This window comes from Mauremys mutica, chromosome 4 (genome assembly GCF_020497125.1).
Source record: "Mauremys mutica isolate MM-2020 ecotype Southern chromosome 4, ASM2049712v1, whole genome shotgun sequence".
NCBI lineage: Eukaryota > Metazoa > Chordata > Testudines > Geoemydidae > Mauremys > Mauremys mutica.
In genome coordinates this window covers 98,889,685-98,904,578 of record NC_059075.1, presented here as the reverse complement: position 1 = coordinate 98,904,578, position 14,894 = coordinate 98,889,685, and the positions used below count along the sequence as shown (strand labels likewise).

The window sequence follows — 14,894 nt, the reverse complement described above, 5'->3', positions numbered from 1 at the left end:
GGAGGGCGCCTTTTTTATGTTTGCTCCCCCTACACTTAGAACCTGGCTACGCCACTGCCACAAACCCCCATAAAATGACAATCACCCAAGAAATAGTCATCTGGGGAAAGCTTTTCCCTGGAAGGAGGAGGAAATAAGCCTGACATGACAGCTTTCCAAGCAAATTCCTCACCTTGAGACCATTTGTGTCAACGTTAGACAGTTTTTCTGTATTTGGTAACATTTCATACTCTAGATAGCTGTAACTTGACTGCAAGCCACAAATCCAGGAAGCTCTTATCACAAGTATCAGAAGGAATACTTTTTGTATACAGTAAAAAATAAGTAACTGCTTCTGACAATGTCACTTCATGTGCATTATTGCTGCCATGTGAACCCTGTGAGTGAGAGAGAACTCAAAGGCACTAATATGAGAAGTCCCTAAGAGCAGTGAAGAGGGACAATACCAACTTGAAAAGCCAGTTCTCCAAACATGTGGCCCCTATGGCCATTACAAATAACTCCCCTCAAGAATGTTGAATGTTTGAAAGTTTAAAAGAGAATAACCTTTGCTTTTAGTTTGTGCATATAACAGCATTGTAGTTGCTTGCTTTTAGGAAAGGCCAGTCCTTAAAAAGATCAGCAAAGGAGCAGAAACACACTTACACAATGTTTCGTTCATTGGTGGAGCAGGGAGGGGAGCAGGGGTAGAGAGAAGAGAGGAGTATGCTATGACATGCTATTTAAAGTAGGCTCTAAAAACTAGACTTTTAAAATATTAATTAAAAAAAAAAAACTCATGAGTCCACTGCAGCACTGAGAAGAGAACCTAGAAACCCTGGCTCCCAGCACCTTGTTATAGAAAAGCATACTCCTTTCTTTACAAAGAAGTTGAACACCCAAGACACAGGGATTTTTAAAAGTGTACTGGGAAAAAAAGTCATTCATTTTCTATAATCGAGATTTTGGAAGACACATAACTTGTAATTTAACCTACAACACAGACATGACAATCAAAAGTTTGGAACAGCTTAATAAATTGTAGCTCCAAATGTGATTAATGGAGTACAGCTGCTTTTCCTTACATCAGCCCTCCCATTCTTTATTCTACACATCAGCTACCACAGCACGTCTGCCTCAGTTCCCAATGAGACAAAAGATCTCTTTGGCACTCAAACACAGAAAGCAACTCGGGCTTCTTGGGGAAAGGAAAATTGGGGGGGAGGGAGAGGAACTGCTAATGGGACCTAGAGCTTTCCACAGGTGCCAGTTCAAATGCAGCTTAAAGTTATCATCTGATGCCTGTTCAGAGTGAGCGGCCTGTGTGAAATCAGTGAGTAGCCTCAGTTCAAATCCTACTAGACAAGCCCCCATAACAGAATCAGCACCTTTGTTAGCAAGGCCAAGGAGACCAAAATACCCTTACGTCTTTAGAATTAATCCCTCATGTAAGGATAGAGGCACACTGTCCGGGCAGTGTGGGAAGCCTGCACTGCTGTTATTCCCAAAAAAAGCAACACTACTTCAATCTCCAAGGAAGTCAAGCCAGCACCTCCCACCAACACATTCATCTTTGCCAAAAGGGATACATATTAGCCCCACCTTACAGATAAAAAACATTTATTTATTCAATGAGTAAATGTAAACAGTGTGCTGCAGCAGTCTATTACAAGAAGAGACCTCAGGTCTGACTCCCAATCCTGTATCTTAATCAAAAGATCATCCTTCATCCACAAAGGAAGAAAATACAAAACAAAAGGAAAATATCAGTAGTTAAGAGGGAAAGCATTAATCAAAGGTAAGCATTACAATGTTTTCCTCTTGTTAAAGAATTAAAACTAAAAGAAAACCTTACTCATACACTTTTAATAAGGTAAAGGCTACAACAGTTGCCTAGTGTGTAAAAGTCATTCCCAACATCATTCAAACAATTGCTGGCAACAGTATTATTTTATTAGCCACCAAAGAGAAGGAAAATGATATTTTAATGCTCTAATATAATGAGCAATTTATCACTTGACCTATATGACACACAGACAAATTCTTCAAGTACTTCAGTTTATCTGAATAATACTTAAAAAGCTCTTAAATGGAAAAGGGAAGTTCTGTGGGGGGGGGGGAGAACCCTAAAACCAGGGACTATTTGAAGATCATCATCTATTCTAAACTTAATGCTGAGAAACAACAAGTATAGGTGTATTGGAAGACTGAAGGAGCCAGGAATAGAGCCTCCAAATGTAAAGGGAAAAAGACAGAGGGGAAACAATATTGCTACATTATTGCTCAAGAGAAACACTTCTGGCTCCAGAAACAGTAGGCTCCAGAAACAGTAGGCCAATTCTGGTGTAGCTCCACTGAAGTCAATAGAGTTTTACTAGGATTAATTTATACCAATATTTTCACATTACCTTGCTAATACATACAGTGTCACACAAGGGAGGATAGCAATTGAGTCATTTCACTTGTTCCAATTCTAGTTATTTTCCTTGATGATTTCATGCATCAATACTATTAAAGCATTTATTATGTATGGTAAGGTGCCCTAATCAGTATCCAGGCCTCGCTGTGCTAGGTGCTGTACAAACACCTGAGTGGGCACAGGTGTAATCACACTCCAATTACAAACAAGATACAAATTAGTGTGGAGAAGGGAGAAGAAAAGGGTTCCAATACATCTGAAAGTTGAGGTGGTTTTTTTCTAACCCAAAATCGATAGTCAGCTATCCCTGACTGCTGCACAACCTAGCCATCCTTGGTTAGCTGATTTCTTGCAGGGGTCACAGCAGAAGTGGGTCTTAGGAGCTCTGGAAGGAGGTCTTACACATCCATTCAGGGAGAGCGTTCCACATATAATGGGGCAACATGGAAGAAACTACAGAAGCGTTAGCGGAGAAAGCCAACAGCAGACGTTCAAGCCTGGCTTGTTTGATGGAGCAAAGGGATAACACAATATGGACCTCCATCCAGAGTCAGCGGGAGTCTTTCAATTGACTTCAGTGATTTGCGGATCAGACCTTATAAGACAAGGGGAAATAAAGTAGAAAGGGGCAGAGTTGCTAAAAGTCATGGAAGGTGAGGACAAGAAGCTTGAATTTGATACAGTGGAAAATGGGCAGCCCAGGTGAAGGATTAAAAGAGGAGGGTGATATGGTCAGAACAATATTTAAATACTATCATGATCAATCCCTGAGATATTCCGTAAGTTTAAATGTTTAACCGACCATAGTAAAGAGCAACTATTGTTTTTTATTGATCTATTGTAAAATCATCAGGATCTTTACTTCACAGCACAAGTTAATTTTAGACATTTGCATTCCTTTAAGCATTTCCCCATTGTACACTGTAATTTTGGAAAAACATTCATTACCTATTTGTCACTATGAGATGGAAGTTATTTCCAAGTACACTCAAGTTCTGTGAGCGAGAGACTATATTGGATTATAAACTGATGATCAGATTTGTGAAACTGCAATTTCACATTATATAGTGGGGAGTCTCTTATTTCCCCAAGTCAGCTTGCACCTAAGCAACACAATAAACTAATTCATTCTTTGTTTTTAACTACATAGTAAACAAGTCCAGAGGACTTTGTTAATAAAACTGAGTTAGGAATTAGAAAAGACGGTTACTCACCTGTAGTAACTGTTGTTCTTCGAGATGTGTTGCTCCTATCCATTCCAGTTAGGTGTGCACGCCGTGCGTGCACGGCATCTCGGAACTTTTTTACCCTAGCAACTCCGGCGGGCTGGCTGGGCGCCCCCTAGAGTGGCGCCGCTATGGCGCTAAATATATACCCCAGCCGGCCCGTCCGCTCCTCAGTTCCTTCTTGCCGGCTACTCCGACAGTGGGGAAGGAGGGCGGGTCTGGAATGGATAGGAGCAACACATCTCGAAGAACAACAGTTACTACAGGTGAGTAACCGTCTTTTCTTCTTCGAGTGATTGCTCCTATGCATTCCAGTTAGGTGATTCCCAAGCCTTACCTAGGCGGTGGGGTCGGAGTGAGACGTGGCGGAGTGTAATACCGCGGAGCCGAAGGCTGCGTCGTCTCGAGACTGTTGCACCAACGCATAGTGGGAGGTGAAGATATGGACCGAAGACCAGGTGGCCGCTCGACAGATGTCCTGGATGGGGACATGGGCCAGGAAGGCGGCCGACGAGGCATGCGCTCTCGTGGAGTGAGCGGTGAGGCGGCATGGCGGCACGCGAGCAAGCTCGTAGCAGGTCCGGATACACGCAGTGACCCAAGAGGAAATCCGCTGGGAGGATATCGGCTCGCCCTTCATGCGGTCAGCAACCGCTACGAACAGCTGGGGCGAACGCCGGAATGGTTTAGTCCGCTCGATGTAGAAAGCGAGCGCCCTGCGGACGTCGAGGGTGTGCAGCTGTTGCTCCCGAGGTGAGGCATGCGGCTTCGGGAAGAACACCGGGAGGAAGATCTCCTGGTTGAGGTGGAAGGCTGACACCACCTTTGGGAGGAAAGCCGGATGAGGTCGAAGCTGCACCTTGTTCCCGTGGAAGACGGTGTATGGCGGACCAACTGTCAGAGCGCGGAGCTCAGACACTCGTCTCGCCGATGTAATGGCGACGAGGAAGGCCGTCTTCCAGGAGAGGTAGAGCAGAGAGCACGTGGCCAAGGGCTCGAAAGGAGGACCCATCAGCCTGGCCAGCACGAGGTTCAAATCCCAGGTCGGGGCAGGACGCCGCAAAGGTGGGTACAAGCGGTCCAGGCCTTTAAGGAAGCGGGAAACCATTTGGTTGGAGAAGATGGACCGACCTTCCACGGATGGACGAAAGGCGGACACTGCTGCCAGGTGAACTCTCAAGGAGGAGACCGCAAGACCTTGCTCCTTAAGGTACCAGAGGTAGTCCAGGATGGTAGGGACAGGGACCACGAACGGATTGAGGCCTCGCTGGTCACACCAGAGCGCGAACCGCTTCCATTTCGCCAGATAGGTGGAGCGAGTGGAAGGCTTTCTACTCTCTAGGAGGACTTGCTGAACTGCCACTGAACAGTCCCTCTCTGCGTGGGTCAACCACTCAGGTACCAAGCTGTAAGATGGAGGGACTGCAGGTTCGGATGGCGGAGTCTGCCGAAGTCCTGAGTAATGAGGTCCGGCCACAACGGGAGGGGGATGGGATCCCGAACTGAGAGCTCGAGCAGCAGGGAGTACCAATGCTGCCTCGGCCAGGCCGGAGCTACGAGAATGATGGTGGCTCTGTCCCTCCGCAGCTTCTGAAGCACTCGGTGAACGAGCGGGAACGGAGGGAAGGCGTAGAGTAGGCGATCCTTCCAAGGATACAGGAAGGCGTCCGACAGGGAGCCCGGCGAGTGACCCCGGAATGAGCAAAACAGGTGACACTTCCTGTTTTCCTTGGACGCGAATAGGTCTACTTGGGGAAACCCCCACCTCTGGAAGATCGTGTGTACGACATCTGGACGGAGGGACCACTCGTGAGAGAGGAACGACCTGCTGAGATGGTCGGCCAGCGTGTTCTGCACTCCCGGAAGAAAGGACGCTTCTAGGTGAATGGAGTGGGTCACGCAGAAGTCCCACAGGAGCATCGCTTCCTTGCAGAGGAGGGAGGAGCGGGCTCCGCCCTGCTTGTTCACGTAGAACATTGCTGTTGTATTGTCCGTGAACACCGTCACACAGCGGCCTTTCAGGTGGGTGCAGAAGGTGCGACAGGCTAGACGGATCGCTCGCAGCTCGCGTACATTGATGTGGAGAGCGAGCTCCTGCGGCGACCACAGACCTTGGGTGTGAAGGTCGCCCAAGTGAGCCCCCCAACCGAGCGCTGAGGCATCCGTGGTCAGCGTGGCGGATGGGCGAGGCGGATGGAACGGGACTCCCGCACAAACGACCTGCGGGTCTAGCCACCAGTTCAGGGAGTCAAGGGTCGGCCTGGAGACTGTGACCACCATATCGATGGGATCGTGATTCGGTCGGTACACCGACGCGAGCCAAGACTGGAACGGGCGGAGGTGGAGCCACGCGTACGCGGTGACATACGTGCAGGATGCCATGTGGCCTAGGAGGCGGAGGCAGGAGCGCACCGTCGTGGTCGGGAAGGAGACGAGGTCCCGGATGATGGAGACCATGGTCTGATGTCGAGATTGTGGCAGGCAAGCTCGGGCTATCACGGAGTCGAGGACCGCTCCAATGAACTCCACCCGCTGTGACGGAACCAAAGTGGACTACTCGGCGTTGATGAGAAGCCCGAGCCGTCGGAAGAGGGACAGGATGTCTGTCAACTGGCCCATCACCAGCTGTTGAGACTGACCGCGAACCAGCCAGTCGTCGAGATACGGGTAGACATGTATCCGACGACGGCGGAGGGCTGTGGCAACCACCGCCATGCATTTGGTGAACACCCGCGGTGCGGTGGAGAGGCCGAACGGCAACACGGCGAACTGGTAGTGGGTGTTGTTGACCACAAACCGGAGGTAACGTCGGTGAGGAGGATAAATCGCGACATGGAAGTAGGCGTCCTTCATGTCGAGGGCGGCAAACCAGTCTCCCGGATCCAGAGAGGGAATGATGGTCCCCAAGGTAACCATGCGAAACTTGGGCTTGAGCAGGAACTTGTTCAGCTCGCGAAGGTCCAGGATAGGACGTAGCCCCCCTTTCGCTTTGGGGATGAGAAAATAGCGGGAGTAGAATCCCCTGCCCCGCCTGTCTTGAGGCACTGCCTCTATGGCACCCACGCTCAACAGAGTCTGGACCTCCTGTAAGAGGAATTGCTCGTGAGAGGGGTCCCTGAAGAGGGACAGGGAGGGTGGGTGGGAAGGCGGGGGTGAAACAAATTGAAGGCGGTATCCCGACTGGACTGTCTGAAATACCCAACTGTCTGTTGTTAACTGGGACCATGCCAAAAAGAAATGGGAAAGGCGGTTGTAAAATAAAGGGGAAGGATCCGGTAGGGAGAATGATGGGCCGTCCTCGAGCGTCCCATCAAAAGGCCTGCTTGGCCCCCTAAGGGGCCTTGGAAGAGGCCTGGCCCTGACTACGCCGATTGCCGGACGGACGACGGTGATTTTGAGCCGGTCGCCGGCTATTGTACGGCCGATAGCGTTGCTGGTAGAAGGGCCGTGAGGGTTGCTGCCGGAAGGACCTGCGTTGTGTCGCCGGCGTGTGCATCCCTAGGGTGCGGATGGCAACGCGACCGTCCTTTAGGGTCTGGATCCGGGAGTCTGTCTTTTCGGAAAAAAGACCCTGCGTGTCGAAGGGCAGGTCCTGCAGTGTATATTGCACCTCTGGTGGCAGGGTGGAGGACTGCAGCCAGGCTATGCGCCGCATCGACACGCCGGAGGCTAAGGTCCGAGCTCCGGAGTCCGCAGCGTCGAGGGCGGCCGTGATGGAGGACCTAGATGATCTCCTTCCCTCCTCTAACATCGCCGTGAACTGGCGGGAGGCTGACGGCAGGAGCTCCGTAAACTTTGCCAGGGACGTTAGGATATCGAACACGTATCTGGCTAGGAGGACCATCTGGTTAGCAATACGCATCTGCATCATAGCCCGTAGGGGGAACTGAGTATTTACGCTCAACCCCGCGGGCCGTGGGAGGGATGGAAGCGGGTGTTTGCCAAAGCGTGGTGGCGTTCTTTTGGATAGTTTTTACAAAGGGCAACGCCACCCGGACGGGAGTGTCCGCACCAACCACGTTGGTAATAGGGTCCTCGTCCTCTTGGACCTCCGCCACTGGGAGATCCATGGCCGTCGCCACTCGGCGAAGCAGGTCCTGGTGGGCCTTAAGGTCTATGGGTGGCGGCTCCTTGGTCGAAGCACCAGCCACCGCCTCGTCCGGGGAGGACGATGAGGACAAGCCCTGCACGACGGCCTCCTCCGCAGGGGCTACTGACTGTGCCTCGGCTGGGTCGTGCTGCATGGAGGACCGGCGGTCCGGCTGAACGGAGGGCTCACGTCGAGGCGAAGGGGCCGCCTGGCTAACCGTTGCCTCGGGGGCCTTGCGCTCAGAGGCCGAGTCTCTCGGGGGAAACGGTACCCCCTGTGCTTCATACTGGGCCCAGGGAACCCAGAAGCCCCACTTTTGTGCCCCTTGAGGATCACCGTGAGAGGTCGGTGGCAAGTGTGCGTTGCTGTCCGCACCGGAGGCCACCGATGCTGGGCGAGATGGCCAAGGAGGTGCTGAGGCGCTGACTGATTGTACCGCCGAAGGCGGTAGTCTGTCCGCAGACGGTGCCGAAAAACAGTGTCTGTCCATTCGGTACCGGGACGGTGACCGAGACCGTCGGCCACCGCGGTGCCAGGAGCTCGACCGGTGCCGGGAGCTCGACCGGGAGCGGGATCTGCGGTGCCGGGAGTGGCTGCGAGAGTCGCGGTGCCGGGAACGGTGCCGGGACTGAGACCTCCGACGGTACCGACGCGACGGCGATCAGGACCTGGATCGGTGCCGGGAGTGCGACCGGTACCGGGATGACGAACGGTACCGGGACTCCGACCGGCGTCGGGATGGCGACCGGTACCGGGACGGCGAACGGTGCCGAGAGTGAGATCGGCGGGATGGCGACCTCCGTCGGGACCGGGAGCATCGTCTGTGCCGGCGGTCCGCAGAGGGTGGCCGGATCATCATTGCCGGTTTGCCTGCAGACGCGACAGCCCGCACCGGCGGTGCCGGGGGCCGGAGGCTCGGTGCCTCTACGAGCTGTATCAGCTCACGCGCCGCGGAGAAAGTCTCCGGCGTCGACGGCAGTCGCGGCTCAACCACGGACGGTGCCGGGGAGCGTGGCGGTGCTGGACTCGACGGCCCTTGTGGCGCCGGAGTCAACGGCCTGGTGCCCGCCTGCTGCACGGCCACTGAAGGAGTGGTAGGTGGGGCCACAGCCTTGGCTGAGTCCTCAGCGCGGGACTTAGCGATAGCCTTCGCCAGCCTGCGTTTCCTAGCAGGCGAAAGGGAGCGGTGCCGGGTCTTCGCAGTCGCCGGCTGAGGCTGCAGTGCCGCGGTGCCGGAACGGCTCGGCGCGGCCGGAGCGCTCTGCACCGATGAGGCTCTCGGTGCCGGCGCGGCCGGTGCCGGGGGCTGTAACGACGCCTCCATGAGGAGCTGCTTAAGTCTATAGTCCCGCTCCTTACGTGTTCTCGGCTTGAAGGCAGAACAGATCTGACACTTGTCTGTCCGATGGCCCTCACCGAGGCAACGAAGACAGGCGTCGTGCGGGTCCCCGATGGGCATAGGCCTCTGGCAGATTGCGCAGGGCTTAAAGCCCGGTGCCTTGGGCATGAGCCCGCACTGGGAGAGGAAAGGGAGGGGAAACCCCCCTAACCTTAACACTAAATCTAACTAACTAACTATAACAACTATCTACACGAACTATGAACTAACTATATACAAAAAACCTTTAGCGAGAACTAGGGTAGTGGAGGACAGAGAGCACTCCACAGTTCCAACTGGCCGTCACGGGCGGTAAGAAGGAACTGAGGAGCGGACGGGCCGGCTGGGGTATATATTTAGCGCCATAGCGGCGCCACTCCAGGGGGCGCCCAGCCAGCCCGCCGGAGTTGCTAGGGTAAAAAAGTTCTGAGATGCCGTGCACGCGCGGCGCGCACACCTAACTGGAATGCATAGGAGCAATCACTCGAAGAAGAATACACATCTTTAGTGTAAAAGAATGTAAAATACACTATTGCCACATAAACTACATAATTTTATGACTAAACTAGTTTGTTTTTTTGGTCCCAGTTTTCAGACTGTTTTTAAAAAACCCATTTATAGCCCTGATTGAAAAATAAAAGGCACTACACACTTCTCATTACATTTCCAAGATGCAGACATGAGACTTAAATCCTATCCATACTGCTGCAACAGTAAGTGACACCATACATATAGATTTGTCTTAGGGCTTGTCTACACTGGCACTGTGAACACACACACACACACACACACACACTTTCAGCACTGTAAAGCACCAGTGTAGACAGTGCACCAATGCTGGTAGCTATGCCTCTAGTGGAGTTTTTTTTTTGTTTGTTTGTTTTGTTTTTTTAAAAGAGCACTGGGAGAGCTCTCTCCCAGTGGTCTGCCATGACTACACAAATAGGGCCATCCTTACCCATACACAAAGTACGCAGCTGCGTAGGGCACCAGGAAATTTGATGCCCCAAATTTCCTGGTGTCCTGCACAGATGCATGCTGCTCCAGCCCCTGCCCCGCCTCTTCCTCATAGCCCCTGCCCCACCCAAGCCCCAACCCTGCTCCGCCTCTTCACTGCCCCAACCCTGCCTCTTCCCACCCCTGCTCCGCCTCTTCCTGCCCCTGAGGGCTGCACTCGGGCCGGGCTCAGCCTGCACTCACTGGTGGTGGGAAGGGCAGCGACCCAGCCCCCGCCACACCGCCAGAGAGTGGGGGGGCGGTTCCCCCCGCCTCCGAAGCCAGTCCCCCCCTCCGAGGCCTGGGGCCATCCCCCAACCCCCAGGGAGGCCTAGGCCCCCCTTCCCCACAGGGGAACTGCGTAGGGCCCCGGAATAGCTAGGGATGGCCCTATACACCAGCCACGTAAAAGTGCTGCCATGGTAATAGATACACTTCATTATATTATCTATTAAGTAAAAATGTTTGTAATATAGACTTACTAAACTACAAAAATTCTACCACTGTCTTCTGGTGATTCTACAGAACCCATGAAAACATCTCACTCCCTCTCTTGTCCTCCACTCCTGCCACCCTCAGGGAGAGTTTTTAAGATAGGACAGTATGACTCGATCAACTACTAGCAAGTAAAAACTTTCTAGCTGCTTGTCACCAAGACATCCAGCAAGAAGAGTTTTCATTACTTCACTGAAGTCCAAATAACCATGCCGTATAAATTTCTGGACCAAAAAAAGTAACTTGGAGGTAGAGAATATATTGTCCTTAAACCACTCTGAGTGCAAATGCCAATCATGGAGTTTTGTAAAATACTGTGAGTATGACATTTAGTAAACTTTTTATGTAGACAGAAGAAAGTGGAAACAGAAGCCATCTTTTAAGCAAAAATAATCAGAAAGAAAATCAAACTGTTCATGAGTTGGTAGTTTATTTATAAAACTCCAACAAAATGCTATTTGATCAATATTATTGTAAAACACCTGAAGTATAAGATTTCATTAGCTTGGCTATAATAAAATCTGCTTACAGCATCCCTAGGGGTTCTGGCAGCCATTGTCAATTTCCTGTAGCAAGTTTAAGTTACTATGACATCATTTTGGGGCTTTGCTCAAGGCAGACCTGATGTAGAAAAGCCCTGAAGAGAATCTCAGTGTGCTCCAATCAAGGGATCGTTTGTGTTTAAGCTTTGCTTTATTTTAAGAATCCTGCTTCCCCCCACTACCGCACACAGCAACTGTAGTGCCAATGCTTTAGTTCCAACAATGGCCACTTATTAAGCAAATTGTTTCAACAGTTCAAGAATACAGAATGGATTTTTTAAATACAGAAGTAAGCAGAAAAGCTACACAATGCTCTTTTAATTCAAATAAAGGAATCTTCCAGGAAGCACAAAACATTTAAGAGCCATTTCCATTGACTTCAATGGACTCTGGAGCAGGATCTCAGCTTAGTTTGTTCATATACTGTAGTCTACTTAAGATTTAAAAAGCAACATCTGCCAACACACTATCATGCATGACTGATACTAGTTTCTTACACTAAACTCATCCAACTGTACTGAAACGCCAGTTAAATTATATGCAGTGAAGTTATATCAAATGCTTTTTCTCTCAATTGTTTCACTGTGCTCCAATCCTCATTTTTTTCCTCAAAGAATACAGAATCCCTTTAAATAGAGTGCATATCACACTAGCAAAATATGGTCCCAATTCTGCAAGTTACTGCACGCAGGCAGATCTGGCACCCATACGGAATAGTTGAGATGATCAGGGCCTATATTTCCACAAATTTCCTTTAGCAAGAAAAGGCCATACAAAACAGCATACTCCAGTCTTTATTATTTCAAATTCAGACATAAAGTTAAGGTAATATCATACAACAGTCTTTCAGTTTCCTAAATATTAGATAGTTATCTCAAAGTAACATTTATTATGAGAGGAGGAGCTATTCACATGCAACAGAGGGAAGAACTATTGTGCAGCAATTTGTGGAACTCAACACAAGGCAAAAAATAATAGGAGCGACAAATATAACACCAGGAAGCATCAACTGTTTTCAGCATACAAGTCTTGTTCACTCCTAGCTATTACTAAAGCAGCATTATACCCTTAGAGTCTCTCAAACTTTTTACCCCAAATACATTTAATTGTTCATATCCTTAAAATTAAATTTTATAATGTACTTTTAAGTACCAGATTGTGCCACCCTTACTCACTCAGTCAGACTGATATCCTACTTTCAGTTATTCCCACTGAAACTGATAAGGACTCATTATACAGTAAGTTACTACTCCGCATGAGTAAGGGTGGAAGAATCTGGCCCTATGTGATTAATAAGAAAAAGTTTCAGTCATAGCCAAAATGATGTACATTTAGTCAACAGAATGAGTACTCCTCTATACAAATTTCACTCTACAATGAACATAAAAAAAAAGTCAAAAATTTCCAGTCAATATTACTGAGGGCAGGTCTACACTAAGGGCGGGGGTCGAATTAGGGTACGCAAATTCAGCTACGTGAATAGCGTAGCTGAATTCGAAGTACCCTAATTCGAACAACTCACCCGTCCAGACGCGGCGGGGTCGAACTCCGCGGCTCCCCCGTCGACTCCGCCAACTCCTTTTGCCGAGGTGGAGTACCGGAGTCGACCGCGGCGCTTCCGGATTTCGAACTATCGTGTCTAGAACAGACGCGATAGTTCGAACTCTGAAAAGTCGAACTCTCCGCGTCGAACCGGCAGGTAAGTGTAGACGTACCCTAAGACAGTAACGCCCACTGCACATTATGAAACACATTTAAAGAAGCAAGAAAACCCAAACTGAGGGCCAGATTCTGAGCTCAGCTACACTACTGTAAATACAGAATAACTCCACTGATTTCAGGTGATGTTATGCCAGATTCTGATACTGTGTTTGGCTGGAAAAAGGGTCTTACTCCATGAATAGGCCAACTGAAGTCAATGGGACTACTAAACCTGAGAGAAAGATATCAGAATCTGGCCCTGTAAACTTAATATAAGCATAGGAGGATTGTCATGACATTGTAAGACACACCTCCTAACCAGAAGCAAAAAAAAAAAAATGCACGTGTCAGATAAGAAGGACAGAGCTTCTAAGACAGATACACTACTGAATTCAGTCAGTTTATTTCCTTTAAGATACCTTAGAAATAACAAAACTATTGTCTTAACATTTTTATTGTTCTTAACTTTTGTTGTAACTCACGATAATACAAACATGCAGAATATAATTTAATAATCTTGCTCTAAAAAGGCAACATATAATTTTTACTCTAAAAATATTTTAATAATTTATTTTTAAAAGTTATTTTAAAAGCTTCCAGGAATCTCACATCAATTGACGGAAGCAGCAGAGCTATAACACCACCACACATGCAAGTACACACACCCTACTTTTGAAAAGGGCATTAACCTTGTTTTAAGCACAGATAACAAGCTCCAAAAAGTGTAGCCATGTACAGAAGAATTTTAAAAGTAATGTACTTATCTGGAATATTTTCAATGCCTAAATGAACCTGTTAAGTCCCTGGCCCCAAACCAGAAGAGTGATCTTGTATGTATAGTGACTTTAAGATGTACGTACTGACCATTATGAATGTGTTTGGGACATACTGTACCATCCCAACATGCCTAATTACTGCACTCCTCCACACACCAGCACTCTAGTTATAACTGATACGTGTAACATTTCCATTAGGGTTGAAAGCTCCTCCTGGCTTTATTTGTTGTTTCCTTCTTAGAAAGATACCCCTACATTGCCCAGCTCTTCTTAAGGGTTGTTACTAAACTGCTTACATCGCCTGAAATAAAACACCTCGCCAAACGTGAGGGCGGCCAGAAGGCCGTTAATCCTGAGAAGGGCCACGATAGGCGTTTCTGTGCGGCCCTCCCCTCCAGCTGGTTCAGAGCTGCCTCCAGCACCCCTCCCTCCTCCACCCTTCATCCCACCCCAGGAGAAAGCGACAGCGCATTTCAGCCCCACCAGCGGCCTCTGCTAGGATCATCGTCAGCAACTCGGGGTCTTACGGCGCCCTGTTGCTGCCACAACAAAGCAGCTCCCAGGGGCCTTTCACTGACTCCGTATGGCCCCGATCCGGCGTGTGCACGAACCAAGCCACGGGGGCTGTTCGCAGCGCACCCCGGCCTCTCGTTTTATCCCCACCGGGAGCCGGGCATCCTCCAGCCAGGCAACCGCAAATACCCGCCCCCGGCACGGTGCCTCCCCCGGGGAGCGGGGCAATTGCAACCCGTCCCCTCTCGCAGGGGCTGCGCACCGCTGGGGACAAAGGCAGCCCCCGGCGCCCCTCACCCGAGAGCTCGTCCGGCTCCAGCCCGGTCTCGGTGTCCAGCCCGCAGATCACGAAGTAGTCGGCGAAGCGGCCGGGTGCCGAGGAGCCGCCTCCGCTCATGCTGGAGCCCGAGGGGTGCGGGGGGCTCAGCGCGCCCGGGGGGAGGCGGCCAGCGCCGGGGCTGCTCCAGCTGTGCCAGCTGCGGCGGCTGCCGCTGCCTCCATGACGGAGCGGAGCGGGCAGCGCCGCACGGCATTGTGGGTACGGCCCCCAGCTGTTCCCGAGGGGGGGGGAGAGAGAGAGAAACCGCAATGCTGCGCGTGCGCTGTGAGCGGATGGGATGACGTGATGCCGCTGCCTGTCGGAGGCTGGACGGCTCTGGGCGGGGCAGTGGGCACAGGTCTCGCCGCCCCGCCCCCTCCCGCCCTTGCTGCCCCACGCGCCGGCCTCGCGGGCTCCCCTTTCCCGCCCGCTGCACGGGGCTCAGCTCCTTCTGCCCGCC

At 50.6% G+C, this 14,894-nt stretch overlaps 1 protein-coding gene across 1 annotated transcript in view; it reads right to left on the bottom strand.

The window, feature by feature from the left end:
- DENND5A (DENN domain containing 5A) overlaps positions 1–14,666 on the bottom strand; it is a 107,149-nt gene extending 92,483 nt beyond the window's left edge. Inside the window, 1 exon segment of the mRNA XM_045015191.1 lies at positions 14,413–14,666. Coding sequence (XP_044871126.1) covers positions 14,413–14,512 — 100 coding nt within the window. The 5' untranslated portion in view covers positions 14,513–14,666.
- Between the last annotated feature and the right edge of the window lie 228 nt (positions 14,667–14,894).